The following is a 22,152-nucleotide window of genomic DNA, read 5'->3' as shown; positions in this document are numbered from 1 at the left end:
AGTCCCTGGGCTGGGTTGTCAACTTCACAAAGAGCAACCTCCAGTCCTCACAGACGTTGAACTTTCTGGGGGCCCGCTTCGACACAGCCCAAGACAAGGTCTTCTTGCGCCCGGACCGGGCTCAATCGATCCGGTGCGTTGCTTGCCTTCCCTCTCCCACAGCCTGGGATTATCTACAGGTCCTGGGATCCATGGCTTCTACTATAGATCTTGTATCGTGGGCGTTTGCACATTTCCGCCCATTACAAGGAGCACTACTCTCTCGATAGAAACCGTTCTCACAGGACTACCAGCGGGTCCTCCCTCTCCCTCCGCTTGCCAAAGCCAGCTTGGGCTGGTGGCTGGATCCACTTCATCTAGCTCAGGGTATGCCACTAGAGATTCCGGATTGGGTGGTGGTGACCACTGACGCCAGTCTGACCAGCTGGGGAGGACCATATGCCAATCGAGTTCAGCGCAGGGGCAGTGGTCAAGGACGCAAGCAGCGTGGCCAATCAATCGCCTGGAAACCAGGGCAGTACGTCTGGCCCTCATACACGAGAAACCGGGCGGTCAGGATCCTCTCGGATAACGCAACCATGGTGGCTTATATCAACCACCAGGGCGGTACGAAGAGTCGGCATGTTTCGCTGGAAACGGCCCGCCTGATGTGGGCAGAGGCATCTCACACAGCTGGCAGCCTCCCACATTGCGGGAGTGGACAGCGACTCGACCCAGGGGAGTGGGCACTTTTCGCAATGCAGCTCATCATTCATCGCTGGGGGACACCTCGTCTAGACCTCATGGCCACTCTCCACAACATCAAGGCGCCGCGCTTCTTCAGTTGCAGACGGGAGCACGGGGCAGAAGGCATGGACGCCCTGGTGCTCCCCTGGCCGCGCCATCTTCTTCTGTACGTGTTCCCTCCGTGGCCGCTGGTGGGCAAGGTACTTTGGAGGATACAATTACACCAGGGGCTTGTCATTCTGGTGGCCCCAGAATGGCCGTGAAGGCCTTGGTTCACGGACTTGGTCAATCTCGCCTTAGACGGACCCCTACGCCTGAGCCATCTTCCGCGCCTCCTACACCAGGAGCCCCATATTTTTCGACCAGGCAGAACGCTTCTGTCTTGTGGCCTGGCTTTTGAAAGGCGACTGCTTCAATGCAAAGGATACCCTGATGCAGTAGTCACGACCCTCCTCAAGGCTCGGCAGCCTTCCACCTCAGTCGCCTACGTGAGGGTCTGGAAGGTGAATGCTGGTGTACCTCTCACGGCACTCGGCCCAGGGCGGCCTTGGTATCACAGATTCTTGCATTCCTACAGGATGGCCTAGATAAGGGTCTCGCCGACAATTCCTTGCAAGTACAGGTTTCTGCTCTAAGCCCCCTGGTTCAGTCGCCCTTTCACCCTTCACTTTTATCTCACCCGGATATTGCTCGCTTCCTCAAGGGAGTGAAACATCTACGGCCACCGGTCCAGGATCCCTGTCCTTCCTGGAACCTCAACTTGGTCCTCAAGATTCTGTCGGGGCCTCCTTTTGAGCCTCTATGCGATGCCACCCTCAAGGATCTCCCTCTCAAAACAGTCTTTCTGGTGGCCATCTGTTCTGCACGCAGGGTTTCAGAACTACAAGCGCTGTCATGCAGGGAGCCTTATCTCCGTTTTACTGACTCTGGTCTCTCTACGTACAGTGCCTTCCTTCCTACCCAAGGTGGTCTCAGCATTTCATTTGAATCAGACGGTAGAACTTCTGTCATTTTCCACAGCCGATTCATGATCTCTCCGTCTTCTGGATGTCAAGCGCACCCTCATCCGCTACTTGGAGGTTACCAACAACTTTCGAGTCTTGGACCACTTGTTTGTCCTCTGGTCGGGTCCAAAGAAAGGGCTCCAGGGCTACGAAGACGATTGCCAGATGGCTCAAGGAAGCCATTGTGGCGGCATACATCGGAGTGGGCCAGCCACCTCCCTTGGGTGTCAAGGCTCATTCTCTTCGATCTCAGGCGGCGTCCTGGGTGGAAAGCCAGTCAGTTCCCCCCCCAGGAGATCTGCAGGGCTGCGACTTGGAAATCTTTGCATACCTTTGCAAAACATTACCGGCTACACCTCCAGTCGTCTACCTCAGGGTATTTTGGTGACAGGGTTATTCGAGCAGGGCTTTCAGAGGCCCACCCTATTTAGGGAAGCTTTGGTACATTCCACAGTCTGGACTGATCCTGGTATGTACAGGGAAAAGAAAATTATTCCTTACCTGCTAATTTTCGTTCCTGTAGTACTATGGATTAGAGATGTGCAATCGTTTATCACGAATTAGGCAATTACAAAGAAATTGCCTAATTTGTCCTGGTTCGGGGTCCCCGAAACCCGAAAAGGATTTTCACCGAACTTCGGGAAAAATCCATTTTTTGGGTTTGTATGGGGAGAGAGGCACTTTTTTTTTTTTTTAAATTAAAAACCACCCCAAACATTAACTATAATAACACCCCCCCATCCCGATCCCTCCCCAAGACTTACCAACATCCCTGGTGGTCCAGCGGGATTCCGGGTGCCATTTGTCCCTCCGTGGCGTGCCCGGTGTGCTACTGCTAGTGCTAGCCACGCTCAAAATGGTGCCGAATAGCCTCTGAACTACTAGTCACAGGGGCTACCGGCGCCATTGGTCAGCCCCTGTCACATGGTAGGAGAACCGACCAATGGCGCCGGAAGCCCCTGTGACATAGTATGGGCAAAGGCTATCGGCGCCATTTTGATTATTGGCAGCCGACGACGACATTGCTCCAGGACCCCCGCTGGACCCCCAGGGATTATTGGCAAGCCTTGGGGGGGGTCAGGAGGCCCCCCCAAGCTGGCCAAAAAGCTTGCCAATAATCCCTGGGGGTCCAGCGGGGGTCCGGGAGCGATGTCGTCGTCGGCTGCCAATAATCAAAATGGCGCCGATAGCCTTTGCCCATACTATGTCACAGGGGCTTTCGGCGCCATTGGTCGGTTCTCCTACCATGTGACAGGGGCTGACCAATGGCGCCGGTAGCCCCTGTGACATAGTAGTTCAGAGGCTATTCGGCACCATTTTGAGCATGACTAGCACTAGCACACTGGGCACGCCACGGAGGGACAAATGGCACCCGGGACCCCGCTGGACCACCAGGGATGTTGGTAAGTCTTGGGAAGGGGGAGGGATTGGGATTCGGGGGGGGGGGGGTGTATGTAATGTATTAAAATTAATTTAAATGCGTGGGGTGGGTTTTTTTTTTAGCTTTGTTTTCCCGCGTCGTTTTTTGGCCCGGTTTCTGTTTTCCCCGTTTAGTTTTTTTTTTTTTTCCAAAAAAACTAAACGATAAAAACCGAACTTTACCACGAAGTATCCGAGTCAAAAAACGACCCGGTAGCAAAACACGAAGCACATCTCTACTATGGATCAGTCCAGACTCCCTCCCTGATAATTTTGGGGTTCGCCTTACTTTTCTATGCCGGTTCTTTGGTGTTTGCCTCCGCTTCTTGAGGCTGTTCGACAGTTCTTTTTGCAAGTTCAAGTTGGGGCGCCAGTTGCCCTAGTTGCTGATAATTTTCTGATTAGTACACTTGATCCATCCTTTCAAGGTTGTTGTTCTAGCTTTGATATTCTCTATACTGAGGACTGACAGAGGGTGCACTGGTTTATGTCAGCACCCTCCGAAGCATTGCCTGACTCCATCTGCTGGACAGGGGACATAACCCACCATCTGGACTGATCCATGGTACTACAGGGACAAAAATTAGCAGGTAAGGAATAATTTTCTTTCGTGTGCCATGATCAGCCTTTGCAAAATTAGAGTTTATGCAGGTAAGTCTTGGCCCCGTCCTGAAACACACCTTGCCCCCTTTTATGCCTCCTTATTTTTGAATTATGCCCTCGTATGTACCCACATACTTTTTGGTTTCTGAAAATTTGCATGGCTCGCACACGGCCCACATACATGTGATTGGGGCCGTTTTTGCATGGGCAAATGCTTTTAAAATCTACCTGTAAGCTTTATCATGATAGGGTGGTCTTGCGTACGAACTCTAAGTTCTTGCCTAAGGTGGAGACTGACTTCTATCTTAACCATTCCATTGTCCTGCCAATATTCTTTCCCAGGCCCTGTTTGCACCAAGGCAAGCGAGTTTTGCACAGTTTGGACTGCAAGTGAGCCTTAACCTTCTATTTGGAGCGAACAGAAGCCCATAGACAGTTAACCCAACTCTGTTCCTTTTGATAGGAATAGGTTGTGCATTGCCGTTGCTAAATACGCTATCTAATTAGCTAGCAAATTGCATCTTTCTGTTATGCCCAGGCAGGACTGCATCTTGGGGTTCATGTCAAGGCTTATTCTGTCTGAGCTATGGCAGCGTCTGTGGCCCACTTGCGAGCAGTTCCCATGGAGGAGATCTGCAAGGCTATGACTTGGCATATTGTCCACACATTAGCATCTTACTATTGCTTGGATTGGGATGGCTTTATCCCGCCCAGGGCCCCTTGTTTGGTTTGACTGTCTCCCCCTCTGTTACCAACGGCACCGTTGTTCTGCCTGTTGCACCTGCTTGGCATGTCTGTTGGTCCCCATTTTATGTTGGGGAGCAGCCTGAAGCTAGGGATTTACATTCTATATGTGAATTCTACCAGCCTGCTGGTCCTCAAAGAAAGCAGAGTAGACCTCCTGTAACTGCTGTTCTCAGAGGACAACAATAAGTTAGTCCTTACAGAACCCACCCACTATCCTACAGAGTTGGGCTTCTATTTAATTCATATATAATTCTAAGTTTTAAGACTGAAGAGAGACCCTGCATGGACATGTGTATAGGACATGCTGGGCATGTCTAGTGTGGCAAGTCATAGTTCTAGAAACTTTGACTTAAGTTTTCTGTATCAGGGCTCCATCTGATGACACCCATGTGAGGTCTAACATCCTGCTGGCCTCTGAGAATACCTGTTACAAATAAGCAACTCTGTTCTTCCTGAGGATACTGAAAAATATGCTCTTCAATCCTCATTCCTGTGCCAAGCAGGCATGCTGAGTCCCAAGGTTCATAATCCTTTTTACCATAAGATCTATCCACACATGTCAAGGTTTAGACACTAATACATGATGCAACAGGTTTGGGCAGTCTGGTCCCAGGTCTCTTTGAGGTCCAGAACTCAGTTCCATCCTCCTTAGGGCTATGTATGTGAGGTTGCATTCCTGCATTTTGCATATTTCGGTAGTGCTACAGAAACAAGTAATATGAAAAAAAAAAAGCTGAAGTTGGGTTTCCTGACACTGACTATATTATCCTGCTTGTCCTCAAAGAAATACAAGTAAGTTTCAAAAGGTGTTCAAGAATAGGTTAACTAGCTGTACTCGCCCTCATTTGTTTTGATTAGCCTTAAGTTTATTTTAAGTGAGGATTTCCCTGCATGACCGCAGGAAACTCAGAACGCATGTCTGGTAAGCTCTAAGCTTTTCCATAGTTTTTTAGAATGTGTTGGAGCTGCTAACATCACCCAGTTATATGGCTATTTATTCTTCTGTCCTTGAAGAGCTTTTAGAAGTAAGCATCTTTGCTTTGGTGGCTGTTAAATTGTATTCTGTGTACATATTTTCAGGTGATGAAAATACTGGAGGTGGTGGCAGAGGAAGAGGATTTGGAGGAAGAGGTCAGATAATGTTTTCATTTCATGAGCTTCATATTTGATCTTTTATATAAAAGCTTTAGAGGTTTTTGTGAAATTTCCTTTCCTTATAGACTACCAGACCAGTCCAGATGGATGGATTTTTCACTCCTACCAGAAGATGAAGATAAAACAGCTTCACTGATTTGACAATTTAATGTATTGTGCCACCTGCAGTTGCGCAGTATTTGTCTCCAGCAGATAGAGGTGCCAAACATGCAGTTGGATGATATGTGGAAAACATTCCCAGGACTGGGCAAGTCTGCAAAGGCTACCTCCTGATATACGGGCCGATACAGTACAGTGCGCTCAGACGGAGAGCACTGTTAACCCGCCATTGGACGCACGTTTTCGACGCGCTAGCGTTACCCCTTATTCAGTAAGGGGCCGAAAACGCGCATCCAACCCCCCAAACCTAATAGCGCCTGCAACATGCAAATGTATGTTGATGGCCCTATTAGGTATTCCCACGCGATTCAGAAAACAAAATGTGCAGCCAAGCCGCACATTTTGCTTTCAGAAATTAGCGCCTACCCAAAGGTAGGCGCTAATTTCTTCGGGCATCGGGAAAGTGCACAGAAAAGCAGTAAAAACTGCTTTTCTGTGCACTCTCCGACTTAATATCATGGCGATATTAAGTCGGAGGTCCCGAAAGTTTCCAAAAAAAAAAAAAAATTTTGAAGTTAGCCTGCTGCTGTCGGGTCGAAAACCGGACGCTCAATTTTGCCGGTGTCTGGTTTCCGAGCCCGTGGCTGTCAGCGGGCTCGAGAACCGATGCCGGCAAAATTGAGCGTCTGCTGTCAAATCCGCTGACAGCCGCCGCTCCGGTTCAGAAGGAGGCGCTAGGGACGTGTTAGTGTCCCTAGCGCCTTCTTTTGCCTGTTTTTACCACCGGGCCTCATTTGAATAGAGAATCGCGCGCACAGGAGAGTGGCCTGTGCGCACGCCGGGAGAGCGGGCGTTCGCCTGCTCTCCCGCGGACTTTACTGTATCGGCCCGTAAGAAAGGGAAGCAGGGTATCGGTGGCACTGTGCTTCTGCCCTTTTAAATGTGATGTCTGAAAATCAGTGGTGCTGCTTCCCTCATTCATCTCCTCCTTCTCTCTTCCCCTCTACCATGGTCTCCTGCTCTGACTCCTGAAGACAGCTGGCAGGGAAGTATCAACTAAAGTTTAAAAAAAAAAATAGAATAATTAGCTGAAGCAAGAGGAGTGAAGCAGCAGCCTTTCTTGCTGTGCAGACTTGTGATAAGCTATGTTTTAGCCTTGGGGAGAAGAATAATTGGTAGGGTTATTGATTTTTTCTCACAGGACAAGCAGGATGGTTGTCCTCACAAATGGGTGACATCGAGGATGGAGCCCACCACGGAAAACTTCTGTCAAAGTTTAACAGAACTTTGACTGGCCCCTACTGGGCATGCCCAGCAAGGCACTGACCCTGCAGCCAGCAGGGGTCTCCCTTCAGTCTTCTTTTTTCCGCGCAGCAGTTGCCACGCGGTGAAAGGAGCTCTTCTTACCACGTTCCTGACAGGAATTCGGTTTTTTCTTTCCGAAGAAAATTTGCCCCTCAGGGGTCTCCCTTCGACAAATTTTTGTCACCTTCGCGGAATCTGGTAAGTTTTTTTTGCCGTTTTTTATCGACTGCCGTCGATTTTTGGCCCTCGAGGCCTGTTGGCACTTATCGATCCCGCGGCTAAATTTGGCCCTAGGCCATGGCGACGGGGTTCCGTCGATGTCCGGATTGCACCCGGACTATGTCAATCACAGACCCCCATAGGGTTTGTGTTTTGTGTTTGGGTAGTGAGCATGATGTCCTGACTTGCACCAAATGTGCCTTAATGACACCTAAGGGTCGCAAAGCCAGGATGGAGAAGATGGGGCTCCTCTTCCATGCACCCACCCCAACGCCATCGATAGCATCGACGTCATCGGAACCGGCACCGTCAAAGTTGTACCACCACCGTCAACCCTCCGGTGACCGTCCACCATCGATGACTTCCCGGCCGTCGACTCCTGTCCCCTCCCCGGATGGGCGAGGAGATCGGAAGGACAAGCATCGCCATCGACGGCACAAGTCTCGGCCCGTCGAGGATCCACAACCATCGACCTCTGAACAGGCCGAGCCACAGACTAAAAAGCCTCGATCAGACCTGGCACCGTCCACGTCTCATTCGCAGGCACCGAGGAAACCCTCACCCCCTCGGGGTGTGGGAGCCGTGATCCCACCGGTTACGGTGGTCCCTCCGGCTCTGCCTCAGCCTCCCTCTCCCGTCGAGCCGGGTATCGTTACCCCTGGTCTCCGGGCAGAACTGGACCGGCTGGTCCAGGAGGCCATCGAGAAAGCGATGCAAAGGTTCCAACCTCCACCGGCGCCGTCTCCGGCATCGATTCCGGCACCGACTCCGCCACCGAGGAGGGAACCGACCACCGAGCCTTTGGAAGCTCTAGCACCGCTACTGCGCCGTATGGAGGCACTTATGACGGCCCTTCCATCGGTGATTCCAGTAGCACCGACAACACCGTCTCCTACAGGATTCTCATCGGCAGGAGAAACACCGTTTCTGATTCCCCCGTCCGGGGTGGTCCCATCGGTGCCTTCGCATATCTCTCCACCGATCTATCCTTCGGCTCCATCGATTCCAAGACCGGCACCGATTCCATCGGCAGCCCCGAAGCCCTCGATGCCATTCCCGCCTGCAGCACCGATTCCATCAAGGTTTCATTCGATGCCTTCGGATCCTCAACCAGGTCCTTCAGGGCTTCAAGCCCCACATGATCCTTATGATACCTGGGGTGATGATACATCTTCTGACACAGATTTACCTTCACCACCATCTCCTACAGAGAGTAGAAAACGATCTCCTCCTGAGGATCTCTCCTTTATTAATTTTGTAAAGGAGATGTCAGAAATTGTACCTTTTCAGCTGCAATCTGAGACCGATGACAGACACCAGATGATGGAACTGCTCCAATTTCTGGATGCTCCAAAAATCATAGCTTCCATCCCCATTCACCAGGTGTTTCTTGACCTTTTAAAGAAAAACTGGGAATCTCCTTCATCTGTGTCTCCAGTTAACAAGAAGGCTGACTCCACATACCTCGTCCAGTCAGCACCAGGGTTTCAGAAGCCTCAACTGGATCATCACTCTGTTGTGGTTGAGTCCGCGCAAAAGAAGGCCAAGCGTCTAAAGCCACACTCTTCCACTCCACCTGTCAAGGACAATAAATTCCTGGATAGTGTGGGACGGAAAGTGTATCATGGGGCTATGTTGATTTCACGCATAGCTTCATACCAACTTTACATGACTCAATATAACAGAGCCATCCTTAAACAGATGAAAGACTACGCTGACACATTGCCGGACCAATACCAGCCACAGCTTCAAGCCCTTCTTAACAAAGGGTTTGAGGCAGGGAAGCACGAGATCAGAACGGCCTATGACATCTTCGACACTTCCACAAAAGTTTCAGCTACTGCCATCTCAGCCAGATGTTGGGCTTGGTTAAAGTCATCCAACCTTCGCCCAGAGGTCCAGGATCGTCTAGCTGATTTACCCTGTTTAGGGGACAATTTGTTTGGAGAACAAATTCAGCAGATTGTGGCAGAATTAAAAGATCACCACGAGACGTTGAAACAACTTTCATCTGCTCCATCTGAGGTGTCCTCCAAACAACCACCTAAGAAGGACTCTAAAAAGTCGTTCTTTCGGCCACGTCGTTACTATCCTCCATCGGCCAGGCCTCGTCCTGCTCAATCCTCCAACAGACCTCAGCCTCGTCAGCCTAGGAAGCAAAGACCTACTGTAGCCCCACCTCCTGGGCCTGCGGTGGGCCTTTGACTTCCCTGTACGGAGCACATGCCACATCCCACTCCCAGACATCCCTGTGGGGGGTCGACTGTACCACTTTTTACAACGTTGGATACAGATCACCTCAGACCAGTGGGTGCTAGCAATTATCGCACAGGGTTACCACCTCAACTTCATAACTCTTCCGGCAGACTCCCCGCCTCTTCAAGCATGGAGTCTAACCAGCCAATTGACTCAATTACAACAGGAAGTATCCCTTCTGCAATCAAATGCTATAGAACCCGTCCCTTCCTCTCAACGAGGAAAGGGATTCTATTCCAGGTACTTCCTCATACCAAAGAAATCAGGGGGGCTACGTCCCATTTTGGACCTTCGGGCCCTCAACAAATACCTTCAAAAAGAAAAGTTCAAGATGGTAACCCTGGGCGTGCTGCTCCCTCTGCTGCAAAAGGGGGATTGGCTGTGCTCTCTCGACCTCAAGGATGCTTATACCCACATTGCGATTACACAATCCCATCGCAAGTATCTGCGATTTCTGGTAGGCCGCGACCATTATCAATACCGGGTACTACCTTTCGGTCTGGCATCTGCTCCACGAGTCTTTACCAAATGTCTCGTAGTGGTAGCAGCATTCCTCAGGAAGGAAGGTGTCCACGTCTACCCCTACCTGGACGATTGGCTAATCAGGGCCTCCACCCCTCAGATTGCTCAATCCTCCCTAAAATTGACAATTCACACACTCCTTTCCTTAGGGTTTCTTGTCAATTACGAGAAATCTTGCTTAGTCCCATCTCAAACCTTATCCTTCATTGGAGCAGACTTGGACACCTTACAGGCAAAGGCCTACCTTCCGCTTCAACGGGTCCAAACTCTCATGTCCCTAGCCCACCAGCTCCAGTCTCAAAACACTGCCACGGCTCGCCAATTCCTCATTCTCCTAGGACATATGGCATCCTCGGTTCAAGTCACTCCCATGACCCGACTAGCCATGAGAGTAACACAATGGACTCTGCGACACCAATGGATTCAAGCTTTTCAGCCTCTGTCCTCCATAGTCACAGTTACACAAGCGCTACGTCTGTCTTTAACCTGGTGGACGACTCAGGTCAACCTCCTTCAGGGCTTACCTTTTCTCCTACCAGATCCACAAGTAATCCTAACCACTGATGCTTCCCACATCGGTTGGGGAGCCCATGTGGACGATTACCAAACCCAAGGGTTATGGTCACCAGACGAAGCCGACACCAGATAAATTTCTTGGAACTTCGAGCAATCCGCTACGCGCTCAGAACTTTCAAAGATCATCTCTTGAATCAGATAATCTTAATCCAGACAGACAACCAAGTAGCCATGTGGTACATAAACAAGCAGGGAGGCACAGGCTCCTTCCTTCTGTGTCAGGAAGCTGCGCAGATTTGGGCAGAAGCCCTCTCCCACTCCATGTACCTCAGGGCCACTTACCTACCGGGAGTCGACAATATATTGGCAGACCAGCTGAGCCGTGTCTTCCAACCGCACGAGTGGTCACTAGACCCTCTGGTAGTGACCTCTGTTTCGCAAGTGGGGTTCTCCCCACATAGACCTCTTTGCGTCCCCTCAGAACCACAAAGTGGACGATTACTGCTCTCTCATTCGAAGCCAGTACTCTCGGCCGAGGGATGCCTTCTCCCTCAAGTGGACGACAGGTCTGCTCTATGCATTCCCTCCACTTCCTCTTCTGTCAAGGACTCTCGTGAAGCTTCGCCAGGACGGAGGAACCATGATCCTGATAGCACCCCACTGGCCACGCCAGGTGTGGTTTCCCATACTCCAGGATCTCTCCATCCGCAGGCACATCCCTCTGGGAATGGATCCGCATCTGCTCACTCAAAACGACAGATGCCTCCTCCATCCCAACCTCCAGGCCTTGTCCCTGACGGCATGGATGTTGAAAGGTTAGTCCTTCAGCCTTTTAACCTTTCGGATTCTGTTTCTCGTGTCCTGATAGCTTCACGAAAGCCCTCCACCAGAAGATCCTATTCATATAAATGGAAAAGGTACACATCATGGTGCACTTCTCAGTCCCTTGATCCCCTTTCCTGTCCAATCTCTAAGTTTTTGGACTATTTATGGCATCTATCAGAATCCGGTCTTAAAACCTCTTCCATTAGGATGCATGTCAGTGCGGTAGCCGCTTTCCATAAAGGTATAGAGGGTGTTCCTATTTCAGTACAACCCCTGGTAACACGCTTTCTTAAAGGCTTGCTCCATCTGAAGCCACCTTTACGTCCTCCGGCCCCATCTTGGGACCTTAATCTGGTTCTTGGTCGTCTTATGAAACCACCTTTCGAACCTCTGCACTCCTGTGACCTAAAATATCTCACATGGAAAGTGTTATTCCTTTTGGCTATCACTTCAGTTCGCAGGGATAGTGAATTACAGGCCCTAGTTACCTATCCGCCTTACACTAAACTCCTGCAGGACCGGGCAGTACTCCGCACTCACCCTAAATTCTTACCTAAGGTAGTTTCGGAGTTTCATATAAATCAATCCATTATACTACCTATCTTTTTTCCCAGGCCCCACTCCAACTCCGGGGAACAGACTCTGCATACCCTAGACTGCAAACGAGCTCTAGCTTTTTATCTAGACCGTACACTTGCACACAGGAAGAGCACTCAATTATTTGTCTCTTTCCATCCTAACAAGTTAGGACAACCTGTGGGTAAGCAGGCTCTTTCCTCCTGGTTGGCGGACTGCATTTCTTTTTGCTATCAGCAAGCTGGCATTCCTTTTCAAGACCGTGTAAAAGCACACTCTGTGAGGGCCATGGCGACTTCAGAAGCACACCTTCGATCGGTGCCGCTTCCTGACATCTGTAAAGCTGCAACCTGGAGTTCTCTCCATACCTTTGCAGCCCACTATTGTTTGGACAAAGCTGGAAGACAGGACTCCATCTTCGGCCAATCTGTCTTGCGTAACCTTTTTCCAACCTGATGTACCAACACCCTTCCACCTTCCCGGTAGGGTGCGGATGCCCTTTGCCAAATTCCACCCCAGTTGTTGTGCCTGTTGCACGTCGTTGGGGGCATTTGGTGCAAGTCAGGACATCCTCAGCTCGGTACTCACCCATTTGTGAGGACAACCATCCTGCTTGTCCTGTGAGAAAGCAAATGTTGCTTACCTGATGTAACAGGTGTTCTCACAGGACAGCAGGATGTTAGTCCTCACGAAACCCGCCCGCCACCCCGCGGTGTTGGGTTCGTTTTAGTTTTTACTTTTTTAGGCGCTGCCTGTAGCTTTGAAAATCAGACTGAAGGGAGACCCCTGCTGGCTGCAGGGTCAGTGCCTTGCTGGGCATGCCCAGTAGGGGCCAGTCAAAGTTCAGTTAAACTTTGACAGAAGTTTTCCGTGGTGGGCTCCATCCTCGATGTCACCCATTTGTGAGGACTAACATCCTGCTGTCCTGTGAGAACACCTGTTACATCAGGTAAGCAGCATTTGCTATCTCATTGCTATGTGGCACTATCATGGCTGCTCCTGCCAAGCACAGGAGAAGTGTCCTGTCTGGAGGTCAGCACAGCTTGAGCCAAGCCTCAGATCTGTTGCTTGTGCTTGAAAGGTGAGCAGGGCTGTTCAGGGGAGCCCCTCACCAGTTTTGAAATGTAGATAAGCCGTGAGTAGCCAGCAGGCAGCATTTTTCTTGTCTCAAGGGAGATCGGAGTAGAGCGAGAATGTGGCTATTTTGAGTCCTCTTCCACTTGTGAGACTGTGAAGGCTCTGAACTATTTGCAAACTCAGAATCTTTCACCCATGGAGATCGTGTCCAGAGCGCTGTGGATTAAGGCAGAAGGAAGATCTGCTCTTCTGGAGATGTTGGAGCTATTGTCTGAGTTGCCCCTTCCTCCTGAATTTTTTGTGCTCTTTCAAAGGATTTTTAAATCAAGAAATGTCGCCACCCTGATTCAGGATTGTGGCTTTCATCCAGCTTGGTATGCCAAAGCCATACAAATGTTTTTCTAGCCTTGATCTTTCTACTTCAAATTACTGTCTGGATCAGGTTGTTTTCTCTTAGCAATCACGCCTCTAAATAAGAAGCTTTTTGGATTAGTATTAGATCAGAAATTACCACACTTGTTCCTGTGATGAAGAATATTTCTGTAGTAGTAGTAACAGCACTAGGCGTACAGTTAGATGCTCGTCTTTCCATGGCCAAATATATTTTTTACAGTTAAGAAATCCTTTATTTTGCATTATATTCACTGCCTGTGTGGTTTATTGGATTCTAAAAATTTAAAATTATGGATTCAGGTTTTTGTTGTCTTATGACTATATTATTGCAGTTCTAGTCTTCTCAGGGTTCCTAATGTTAGTTTGAAACAGTTTGTTACTCCAAAATACTGCAGCTAGATTTATATACATTTTGAGGCAGTATAATCATCTTACTCCCATATTAGAGAAATTGCAATGGCTGCTGGTGAACTGTTGCATTAGATTTAAAATATTGTCTGGCACTCCAGGCCATAGACTTTGGTTCCCCTCTATATTTACTCAAATGCTTAATTCCTTCTATGCCAAGTTGCAGTTTGCATTCATCCCAAAAGGGCCACCCTCATGTTCCATCATCTACAGTAATCATTCTAGATGTTGGAAGAGAATCTTGTTTTGGTTATCAGGCACCTGTTTTGTGGAACATCCAAATATTTGTGCTGAATTTGACTTTTTGAGGTTCAGGAAACAAGTAAATACATGGTTCATTTTGTGAAGTATTTAGTTAGCTATTTATTATGTCTTAGTTTTGGTTTTATGCAGCAATCTTTTGTTTTGATTGAAATATGTTTTATTTATTTTAATATCAGTATGATTTTATGCAACGGATTGAGTGTATTTTAATTTAAATCTGCCTAGATAATATGCTTTATAGGCAGAATATAAAGTTTTAATATTTATTCAGGCACCTTAATTGACTCTCCTCTTAAGCCTAGACCTGAAATGACATAGGTTTAGGCTTGGGCTGTAGGGAGGGTTCCGTGAGAAGATCCTCCAGAGGGAATTCCATGTGGACAGCAAACCAGACCAAGGACCTTTTAGGAGGAGGGTGATCTCCCTGTGACAGAGGGAGATGATCTTAGAGTAGACTGGTTATTTAAGAAAAAAAAAAGTGGAACTAAAGCAAGAAGAAAATCCCATATTGGAGGGTCTTAGAGGCCTTGCTAAAGCTTTTTCTTTTCACAGGACCATTATTCCTGGTCTGTAAGGAACAGGACACTCTCTAGAGGCTGGACTGAAAATACACAGAGCCATGACTAGGTTATATTCACTTCTTGAGCAGGCCTTGGTCACAAAGAAAACTATCCTGGTTGAAAGTAGTGTGGTACTAAAGGATGCCCAAGATAGGAAGATTGAGACATTTCAAGAGGACCTTTGTGATTTCATTTTTGGCTCACAGAGCAGCTGTCTGTAGTAGTTATATTGCTTGGGTTTGTTAACGCTGGGCAAAACAGATTGTTGATCACTGCATGTTGAAGCAGGAGGTGGAAAGTCTAAACTTTGGTCTAGCATTTATCTTGGGTAACATATGATTTTAATTTTGGACTTCAGCTAGGTTTTGGCTTTTTTTGTAGCTGTGTAATTGTGCAGCAGATGCTTGATTAAAATCGCAGCTTTCCTAGTGTGTAGCCGATGGACTCAGGACTAATGGGTATAGTATACTCCTGATAGCAGTTGGAGACTGATCAGATTTCAATCTGACGTCAGCCCTAGTACATATACCCCTGCAGGATGCCATGCTCTTCAGTATTTTCCATCTCCATAGCAGTTCGGGACTCTATACACGCACAGCGTTAGAGTATTCTAACCAAAGAAATCCAAATTAAGAAGAAATCTTACCTCTACAGACGAGCCCTGCTCTCCTGCAGTGATACCTATGGGTCCCTCCCCCAGTTGAGAATTCCTGAGGTGATTACAAAAACTGAAGATAAATGAATGCTATGTCTGAGATACCTGCCTTGGTTTGCTGCAGTATGGAATGGTGATCCTTATCCACTTTTTAGTAACAGAAACGCTTATGAGAACAGTTGAGCTTTGTTTGTTTCTTTTTGTTTTCTTTTACTGCAGTTTAGGAAATGCTTCTTTCTGGTTTTCATGTATGCTTTAAGTTTCCCTTAGTTTGATGCTAACTTTTGTATATGTATGTACATTTTTAACAGGTGGTTACAGAGGAAGAGATGAAGACATTGGTTCAGAATCTGCCAAAGGTAACCATGTTTCCATATAAATTAATAAATGTCATCTTATTTATGAAGACTTACTTTTTGTTTTTACACAACCCTTTTAGCACGCTTGAAATTGGATGAAGATAAAGAGGGTATTGAAAATACAGGTATGTTTCAAAATGTGGAAATTAATATTTTCAAATATTAGAATTTTCAGTGTTTGGTCAGTGGCAAGAAGAAAATGTCTGTCTTAAATTCCCACACTTCTCCCAGCTGCTGCAGTGGCTGACTCCAGTCACCACAATTCACCTCTGACCTGAGCTGCTTTCTCTGTGTGCTTCTTGAGCAGCTGGCCAGGTACTGGGAAGGTTGCAGGCCTTTATTTCCTATGGCTCTACCACATTTTCTCCTCCTAATGCTAATCCTCCCCAGTTTTTTCTGCTGCAAACCACTACTAACACCAAATCCTTTTCCCCTGCCCCCAAATCAGTACATCTTTTTTGCATTCTGTCATCTGTACTGTCTCCTGCTCTTGAACTTCGGTTTTCTTCCTCTCATCCAGCCATCTTCACTTTCTTTGACAACCCCTCATCCATATTTTATTTATTTAACATTTTTATATACCGAGGTTCTGGTAACAATGTTACCAATCACTTCGGTTTACATATAACATTAGGATGACTAAACATATGAGTCTTACATAGAACAGGAGAGTGAACTTGGAAAAAATTGAATTAAAAATAAGGGATAATAATATAACAAGTAAGGCATATTAATACAACAAATAATCTTATAGACAGGCAATTAGAATGAATCAATCGAGTATCTAGTATTTGTAAGTTGTCTAGATGGATAAGCCATTGGCTATAGTATTATTGAACCTTGAACAACACCATCCTTGTCGCTGTTGTCTCATCTCTATTCTACATATTCTCCTTCTCTCAGCTGGGGATATCTGTCACAATCCTGGCCCTCCATTGGACTTTGAATCCCATAAGTCTCTTCTGCCCTGTATGTCTTGATTAGATTGTAGTCTCTATCCAGAAAGGACAGTCTCCTATGTTTTTATACAGTGCTACATACATAAAGTATATGAGAGACTACAAATCAACTTTCTTTCAACTCTCTGTGCTCCAATTGACACCCAATTTTCACAGGTGTCTACTGTGCTGTTTGTACATGTGATGGTGTATCTTAAGCTGCCCCCCCCCCCAAGCCTTCTCCACCGCTGACACCTATCCTGAATTTAAAGGTCCCCCCACCATAGCAGTGATATAAATAGTAAACTGATCCATTTTCTAATACTGAGTCTCTCTCTCTATCCCTTTCTCTCTATCCCCCCCCCCAAACATAAAATGTGGTAAAAGCATTTTCGGTCCTATTGCGGGGATGACACAACCAAAAAGGTGTAGTTTCCAGTGATAAAATGCATTATCACGTGTGTTAATGCAGTATCACACACAGTAATGTTATCACATGCGTTAACTGCCAGGCATTACTATAAACTCCACCCTAGCTCCTCCCACATGAATAAGTAATGCATGTGCGTTGCAGTAGTAAACGTGTGCATTAGGGCCCTAATGCAGCGTTAAGCCATTTCCTAGCGTGTAGCAGATGGACTCAAAACAAGTGGGTATAGTGTGCTTGTGCTAGCAGTTGGAGACGGATCTGACGTCAGCACGGGTACATATACCCCCACAGGAAGAGCAGCAATTCAGTAATTTCCGTCTCCAAAGCAGTTTAGAGCTACCTCACGCTCGCTGAGCGTGTTTCCAAATTCTAAACGACTAAATTCATAGACGAAACCTACTGAAGACGAGCCCCGCACTCCTGCGGTGATAACATTCGGGCCCTCCCCCAGTTGAGTTTCCCGAGCTGACTTCCATGGTCCCTCGGAGGTAGGAGCCTCGGTCCGGTGGCCGGCTCGCGGCAGGGACCTAGCCCCCGAGTGAGAAGGGCGTGGCATAGAGGCATCCTCGGTCCCGGCGAGGACTTGGCCCCCGAGCGAGACGAGTTCGGGCACGGCCTAGAGGCAGCGGGTGCACTTCCTTGAGCGCGGCGGTGAAGGTACTCACCCTCTCCCCCCCGCAGCCGGAGACTGCCCGGGTTGTAGCCGGGAAGCGCCGAAGACAAGGTAAGGCGTACATCTTTACTGTGGTCTTCGAGGAAGTGAGGATTTGCGGGGCCTGCCTACGGGGCGGCCCGCCAAGGAGGTCGCCATTTTTCCTGCCTACTCTCCTTCGCCACCTAAACGCACGTTGCTGTACGCATGCTGAGTTAGGCGCCCGTTGCTAAGCGCATGCGGATAGGCGCAGGCTGGCTACGCGCACGCCGCTAGGTTAGGCGCACACTAATAGGCGCGCACATCCATAAGACGCCCGTTGGTAGGCGCACGTCCATAAGACGCCCGTTGGTAGGCGCATGTCTATAGGCGCATGCTCATAAGACGCCCGTTGGTAGGCGCACGTCTATAGGCGCACGTTCATAGGACGCACGTTCATAGGCGCACGTCTATAGGCGCACGTCTATAGGCGCACGTCTATAGGCGCATGCTCATAAGACGCCTGTTGGTAGGCGCATGCTCATAAGACGCCTGTTGGTAGGCGCACGCTCCTAAGACGCCTGTTGGTAGGCGCACGTTCCTAAGACGCCTGTTGGTAGGCGCACGTTCCTAAGACGCCTGTTGGTAGGCGCACGTTCCTAAGACGCCTGTTGGTAGGCGCACGTTCCTAAGACGCCTGTTGGTAGGCGCACGTTCCTAAGACGCCTGTTGGTAGGCGCACGTTCCTAAGACGCCTGTTGGTAGGCGCACGTTCCTAAGACGCCTGTTGGTAGGCGCACGTTCCTAAGACGCCTGTTGGTAGGCGCACGTTCCTAAGACGCCTGTTGGTAGGCGCATACAGCTAAGCGCAGGTTGATAAGCGCACACTCATAAGCGCATATTAGTAGGCGATACATATTGCAAAGCGTATGGAGCATAAGAGAGCCCATACGTCCGCAGAGCCGGCACCTCCAAAATCAGGTATAAGAGCTCTAAGCCTCTGCTCAGCATGCAACCTCAGAGCCACACAGAGCGAGGAAGCAGACTCACTATGTGCCCAATGTGAGGAGGCCCTGGGAGTTCCAGGACAGGACCGGTCGCAGCCCAGTGCACTTGCCAGTTCCTCAGGGAACACCCTGGACCTAGCAGGCCGCGGTGAATTTAGTCGTTTTAGAATTTGGAAACACGCTCAGCGAGCATGAGGTAGCTCCAAACTGCTTTGGAGACGGAAATTACTGAATTGCTGCACTTCCTGTGGGGGTATATGTACCCGTGCTGACGTCAGATCCGTCTCCAACTGCTAGCACGAGCACACTATACCCACTTGTTTTGAGTCCATCTGCATACACTAAGGAAAACGAGATTATCAGGTAAGTAATCTCTACTTTGGTGGCAGTGAACGGTACAGTATACTTTCCCTCAGGGCCAGATTGAAGATGGCACCATAGGTAGAGGACTTAAGTTGTGGGGTTATAGGGTTGTCTCCTTGAAAACAGGCACGTGCCTTGGGTGCCAAATTCTAGAGATCCCCCCCCCTCCCCCCCGCTGCTCTTTGTTGCCTACCTGAAATCCAGCCTGCCCTTCCCAATTCCACCCATATCTCTTCACTGGCTGCTATAATTTTCAAATAGGAGGACTGCAGTTTTACAGCTCCTCCCACCCCTTACACCTGCTGAACCATGTGGGGCTCTGTAGCTGTGTGTGACTTGAGTTGTTTGACTTGAAGGCAAAGTTGCTTACCCATAACTGGTATCCTCTGAAGATAGCTTATCTTCCCTGCAGTTTTTTCTTTCCTACTGAACTGAAGTGAACTATGGTACAACTGCAAAGAAGTAATTACTGTGCTCATGTAATGACTTTGCCTTTCCGTCAAGCTCTATGAATATCTGTTCATTAGTACAGTATGCTGTCATGTATGCCACTTGTACAACTGTCTTCAGAGGACATTTATGTAGACAGCTTCATTTTATTTGTTTGGTTTGCTTAATGCTTACTGGAAAAAATCTTCAACTGTTTGGAAGCATACAGTTGTCTGACACCAGCATAGGAGTCATTAATGTAAGTAATTAGCAGTTTGTTTTAATGTTTGAAAATAATGCATGTTTAAAGAAGTATACTGTGTAAATGTACTTGATTATTTTTAAGTGATTTATATTTTGAGTGTTTGTCTATTTCATAAAGGTCCAAAGGTGACATATGTGCCGCCACCACCACCAGATACAGAAGATGCTATCTTTGCACATTACCAAACGGGTATTAACTTTGACAAATATGATGAGATACTTGTGGATGTATCTGGAGATGACCCTCCTCCAGCAATTCTGGTAGGGTAACTAAACGAAGTTTTGTCTTCAGTTTATTTTTATTATTGCTTGTTATATTTTGTACTGGTCAAACCAAAAGTATTGTTCTCTTTACCTAATCAGACCAGTCCAAACAAATGGGTTGCACCCACCAACCAGCAGATGGAGATAGAGAATAACAGACTTGCAGAATCATCCATTATAAGCATTTTTTGCTGACCTCAGCATGCTAGTATTCTGTCTCCAGCAGATGGTAGTGTGTGTATCTTCTGTTCTGGACTAAGGCCTTGTTAGGCTGATCAGGCAAAAAGGCTTATTGGTAGCTGCTGAGGTGAGACTTGCTCTTGCTACCTCACTTGAGCATTGCTATAGCATAAGATTGAAAAAAAAAAGTGTTTTAATAGGTAGGAATTTGCAGCGCTTAAATGTGAACTAAACTTTTTCTTCCCTGCCTTCTAAGTGATGGAACAATAAAATGCACTCTTCTTTGGAATATATAATAAATTTATAGAAAAAATGTAAGGAGTATTTAAGGAGTAAACATTTTTCTCCTAGAACCAACAGGATAGTAGTCCTCACATGTGGGTGACATCTTCACATGGAGCCCGGCACAGAAAACTTTTGTCAGTTTTAGAAACTTTGACTGGCAAGCTGAGCATGCCCAGCCTGCTGCTGTCCATGCGAGGTCCCCCTTCAGCCTCTTCTTTTCTGCAGTGCAGTAGCCTAGCGGTTGTGGAGCTCCAAATCCTTGAATGCATCTTTGCCAAAATTTTCGGGGGTTTTTCTGCATTATCACCCTTCGCATTCGGTTCCTCGGATGGATACTTGTGGCTTTGCAGTCTATTTTTCGCGGTCGATTCCCAACTCCCACCTTGGTTTCCCCTCTGTCATCAACCACGTGTCAGGTTTTTGACTCTGCCCCCAGTGTCTGCAGACCAATGTCCATCACGGATCCGCATGAGGTGTGTATCCTCTGCCTGGGGGCCTCGCACGACGTTTGAGGGTGTCATTTGTGCGATCAGATGACCCCCAAAGGGTGTCATGCAATCCTAGATAAAATGGAGCTTTTCGGCTCTCCAAAACCCTCCACTTCTGCTTCTGTGTACTCCACACCTAAGAACTGTGTGGAACAGTCTCCATAGCTTCCCCTGGCGGTCTCTTCTCCAGTACCCCTAAGGATCGAGGAGAGGGAGATTGATCCTTGGTGATCTCTCCCCTCCCTCTAACCTTGGGGTCGTCTTTGTCCTCTGTGCCGGGGAAAGACTGGGCCGAGCACCGGAAACCCAGGAAGCATAGACACTGGTCACCATCCCGACACGGTTCCGGAGCAGCATCAGTGGCTGCCGAACTGCCATCAAAATTGCACCAGCCACTGGAGGACCCATCCTCCGGTGCCCCCAGTAGCCTGAGGCATTCCCCACCAGCAACAGTGCTGGGCGCCGTGCCTCCTCGTGATCCCTTAGAGCAGAGCTTTCCAAACTTTTCATGTTGGTGACACACTTTTTAGACAAACATAATTTCACGACACGGTAATTCAGTCTACTAGTAAACCAGAGGTTAAAGGTTAAACGAACAAAACATATTTCGACAATTTATGTATGTTTCCTTAAATATATACATAAATAAAATGTTTCACGACACAACCTATCTCATGAAAACCTTAAATTTATATTAAAAATATATATTCCAAGATTCATGTTGTTGTTATAATTTATGAGAAACAATAATAAAACAAATTGTCTGTCCCCCACACACGCATCTCTCTCCTCCCCCCAGCACATGTCTGGCCCCCACACTCATGTACCTCATCTTTTTGATTGTTGCCAGTTAAGTGCTTCACTCCCATCATCACCAGACACTGCTGCTTGCAGTCAGTACTCCTCATGGCCAGGCCTCATCGGCAGCAGCAGCCAATGCAAGGATGGCTGGGCTCGTTCCACCCACCAAGCCCCCCAAAAAACGCGATTGACAGCAAAAATCACCCAATAATAAGCAACCCATAAACTGAAAAAAAAAAAGTGAATCTCTAGGGAAAAAAAAGCCCAAACTCGCATCAGAGTTGACCGGGCTTGCGCGACACACCTGCACACTGCAGGCGACACACTAACGTGTCCCGACACACAGTTTGGAAAGCTCTGCCTTAGAGGATGCACCGGCGATGC

General features: G+C 48.0%; 1 protein-coding gene across 9 annotated transcripts in view; it reads left to right on the top strand.

Annotated features, from left to right (window-relative positions):
• Positions 1–22,152, top strand: part of DDX4 (DEAD-box helicase 4) — a 429,564-nt gene that overhangs the window by 219,125 nt on the left and 188,287 nt on the right. For 8 of the 9 annotated variants that reach the window (XM_029577088.1, XM_029577068.1, XM_029577077.1 and 5 more), the window contains 4 exons: positions 5,580–5,630; positions 15,641–15,688; positions 15,769–15,813; positions 19,869–20,011. In XM_029577088.1, the coding sequence (XP_029432948.1) occupies positions 5,580–5,630; positions 15,641–15,688; positions 15,769–15,813; positions 19,869–20,011 (287 nt within the window). The remainder of the gene's footprint in view (positions 1–5,579; positions 5,631–15,640; positions 15,689–15,768; positions 15,814–19,868; positions 20,012–22,152) is intronic. The other variant, XM_029577062.1, reaches the window with a different exon arrangement.

This window comes from Rhinatrema bivittatum, chromosome 1 (genome assembly GCF_901001135.1).
Source record: "Rhinatrema bivittatum chromosome 1, aRhiBiv1.1, whole genome shotgun sequence".
Classification (NCBI taxonomy): Eukaryota; Metazoa; Chordata; class Amphibia; order Gymnophiona; family Rhinatrematidae; genus Rhinatrema; species Rhinatrema bivittatum.
Note: the sequence above shows the minus strand (reverse complement) of the source record. Positions and strands in the feature narration are given on the sequence as shown.